Consider the following 3,555-nt stretch of genomic DNA (forward strand, 5'->3'; position numbering starts at 1 on the left):
AGTTTTGTTCCACCTCATGTACCACGTGATGTGAATGACAATAAAGACATCTTGAATCCTTGAAAAGGAACATCTCATGTTTAGCTCATTTAGGTCCAAAATGTATGTATGTATGTATGTATATATATATATATATATATATATGTATAATTGTTTTTATGCTGGATGTCCTTCCTGATGCAATCACAGACCACTGAGCTACCACAACCCTCTGAGAGCTGCCAGCTGGGGCTCCCAGGGGAGCAGATGGTGGGGGTTAAGGGCCTTGCTCAAGGGCCCAGAGTGGTATAAATGAGGGTGGAGGCAGAGGTGGGTGCTTCACCAATCTCACCCACATTTTGATGTTCTGATCACAAGCCTTCTGATCTTCTGATCACAAGCCCACCACTAAATGATAAAATAATATAATCTTTTGATTTGGTGTTTTATGGTCAACAATACAAGTTGTGTGAATAGTGGTGCAGAGGTTAGAGACGATAAGCCTGTGATCGAAAGGTCGCCGGTTCAACTCCCTGAACCGACAACATAAAAAAACAATGTGGGTGGGAAAGGTGAAGCACCCACCTCTGCCTCCACCTTCATTTGCCCCAATCTGGGCCCTTGAGCAAGGCCCCTAACCCCCACCTTCTGCTCCCCCAGGCTTCCTAGACGGCAGCTCTCTGCTCCACATGGAGGGCGGTGGAAGCTCGGTGGTCTGTTGTTGTGTCAGGACCGGCATCCGGCGTAAAAACAATTGTCAAGTTTTCGTGGGAGTTATTAGTTCGCTGTGGTGACCCCTGAGGAAGGGAGCAGCCGAAAGAATAAAAAAAAAAATAAAAAAAAAATACAAGTCGTGTGTATTTTCTAAGAGTTGTTTGTTCATGTGTTTGTTGAGCGTTTGTTGCAGCCAGCTTTAAATAATAAAACTTTTTTTAAGTAATAAAAGAGTTAAATATTTTAACAATAATAAAACCAAAATGACATCTTTAAAGGAATATTTGAAACTAAATCATTTAGCTTTCTTCTGAAGGCTCTGACGTCCTGTCTCGTGTTTGTTCAGTGTCTCTGTGCACAGGTGCGGTCTGAGCCCAGGTGTGATCTGACCGAGTTTCTACACCCTAACGGCACGTGTGTTGCATGTGCTGTGTGCGAGCCTGGAGAACAGCTGTCGGAGGTAACACTTCTTTCTTTTCTTCTTTATTTGTCCCCCCCGTTGGTTGAGGCTTTAAATCTGCACGTTATTTTCAGGACTGTGGCTTTGGGTATGGCGGTGACGGGGTGTGCGTTGGTTGTGAAAAAGGCACGTTCAGCACAGAAACAGGAGTGGCCCCCTGCAGGAGGTGCACCCAGTGCAACCTGCTGAACCGCCCGGTGGAGGCCGAGTGTTCTCCCACCAGAGACCGGCTGTGTGGACAGTGCCTGCCGGGGTCAGTTACAGCCACAGAGCAGGAATGAACACGCTCACGTGTGTTATGTTTTAACACGTGTGTTGCGTGTGCAGATTTTATGAACTGAGGAGCATGACGGGGGAGGTGGAGCTGCTCTGCGTGCCTTGTAGCCTCCATGACACAGCTCACAAAGAGTGTCTGCTCTTCGCATCTAAAAGCTCCAAAACACGTACGATTCCAGATTAAATCTGAGTAAACGTTTCTAGAACTTTCGTCTGATTTATTTGTATTTTTATCTGACAGAGAGCGTTGTCTCGTTGCCTGAACGAAGCATCAAAGATTCTCCAGAGAAAGGCGAGTAAACCTGTAATCTACTATTATAATGGCAGCACGATGGCTCAGTGGTTAGCACTGTTGCCTCACAGCAAGAAGGTCCTGGGTTCAGTCCCTGGTTGGACCTGGGGTCTTGCTGTGTGGAGTTTGCATGTTCTTCTCGAGCTTGCATGGGTTTTCTCCCACAGACCAAAAACATGCATGTTAGGCTGCCTTCAGGCCTCCCTTGCAAAATAAATCTGTGATCCCTATGGGATTTTCCTGGTTATTGAAATAAATTGAAAATGACTGGCTTTGTTTCTGTTTTTTCCAGAAGTAAAAGATGAAAATCTTTCTGTGGTCCTGATTGGCGCTGCAGTAGCATCCTTGGTTTTTCTCATTTCTCTGCTGCTTTGGATCGTCCTCCTGACTGCTGAGAGGTTCAGTGAGTTTAACCACTTCAACACTGCGGCCACTTCTATGTCTGTTCTTTTAGTTTTACTCAACCTGGTTCCTGAACACTTGTTACAATGCTCAGAGCAGGTTCCTGAGGAGGACTGCACCAAACCGGAGGGGCTTCTGTCTGCAGCGAACCTCGAGTACGAATCTGTGTCTGGCCACACAGAGAACACAACCACGCAGCCAGGCATCCCATCAGAGACGGCTTCAACTGAAGAATCGACGAGGTAAGCTCTGTGAACGCTGGCTCGGAAAGCCGTTGTATCATTTCCTCTGTGCTGTTATCCATTTGCACTTCTACTTGACCCAGAGGCCAAAGCTCGGTGAGCCGTGAGAGTGAACTGCACCCCCCAACTTCTATTGTGATTAATGTCACCACCAACATCAAGCCCTGCAGTCAGAAAACTGATAGCATGACACAGGAAGGACGACAAAGCTTCACCACAGAGGAGGTACCCTGCATCCATGACTCAACAATACAGAAACTTCTGTAAAGTACTCTAGTACAATAGTACTTCTATTGTACTGTACAAGTTCTTTGGTTGTTGAGTGCTCTCACATGCAGACTTCTGTTTGGAAGGCAATTTATGAACCGATATTGTGGAAAAACAAACAAATTACAAGTATTTTGTATTTAGTTCATTCTTTATTTACTTTGCATTTTATTTATAAGTTTATAAGTTGCTGCAGCACTAACAGGAACTGACCTTTGACTTTAATATGGATTTAAATCACAAAAACAAACACATCTCTTTGAATCAAAGCACTATTACCATTTGAAGTTACATGAGTGCATAAAAAAATTATTGGATTTTAAGTGCTGATGTTTATTTTTTAACTAATTTTCATTAATATTTAGTGATTGCTTCCATTGTTCATTCATTCAACCTTTATTTATACAGGTTAGTCTCACTGAGCCTCGGGGACTCATTTACAAGAGAGAACTGTCGTTTATAGGTTGTTTAAACTTAAACTGTTATAAAAAATTGGGCTAATTAAAAAAATTTGACATCATGATAAATCAATTTATGTGGAATAAGTGGAATTCTCACTCTGTAATCAAATACAGTACTGTAATAGCCTGTCCATCCATCCATCCATCCATTCATCCAACCATCCATTTAGCCTTTATTTATACAGGTAGTCTCATTGAGCCACGAGAACTCATTTTCAAGAGAGACCTGTTTAGGGAGCAGATGGGAGTTAAGGGCCTTGCTCATGGGTCCAGAGTGGGGCGAATGAGGATGGGGGCAAGTGTGGGTGCTTCACCTACCCCACCCACAATTTTGATGTTATCGGGGCCGGGGCGTGAACCCGCGATCTTCGGATCACAGGCCCACCTCTCTAACCTCTGCGCCACCACTCCCCCAATACATACATACATACATACATACATACATACATACATACATACATA

General features: G+C 44.0%; 1 protein-coding gene across 1 annotated transcript in view; it reads left to right on the top strand.

Moving 5' to 3' along the window:
* Positions 1-3,555, top strand: part of LOC119408703 (tumor necrosis factor receptor superfamily member EDAR-like) — a 5,909-nt gene that overhangs the window by 195 nt on the left and 2,159 nt on the right. Inside the window, exons 2-9 of the mRNA XM_037675545.1 lie at positions 640-692; positions 1,040-1,153; positions 1,228-1,406; positions 1,481-1,596; positions 1,671-1,721; positions 2,014-2,124; positions 2,218-2,365; positions 2,449-2,590. Of these exons, the coding sequence (XP_037531473.1) occupies positions 640-692; positions 1,040-1,153; positions 1,228-1,406; positions 1,481-1,596; positions 1,671-1,721; positions 2,014-2,124; positions 2,218-2,365; positions 2,449-2,590 (914 nt within the window). The remainder of the gene's footprint in view (positions 1-639; positions 693-1,039; positions 1,154-1,227; positions 1,407-1,480; positions 1,597-1,670; positions 1,722-2,013; positions 2,125-2,217; positions 2,366-2,448; positions 2,591-3,555) is intronic.

Source organism: Nematolebias whitei, chromosome 4 (genome assembly GCF_014905685.2).
Source record: "Nematolebias whitei isolate Nwh7 chromosome 4, NemWhi1, whole genome shotgun sequence".
NCBI classification, from domain to species: domain Eukaryota; kingdom Metazoa; phylum Chordata; class Actinopteri; order Cyprinodontiformes; family Rivulidae; genus Nematolebias; species Nematolebias whitei.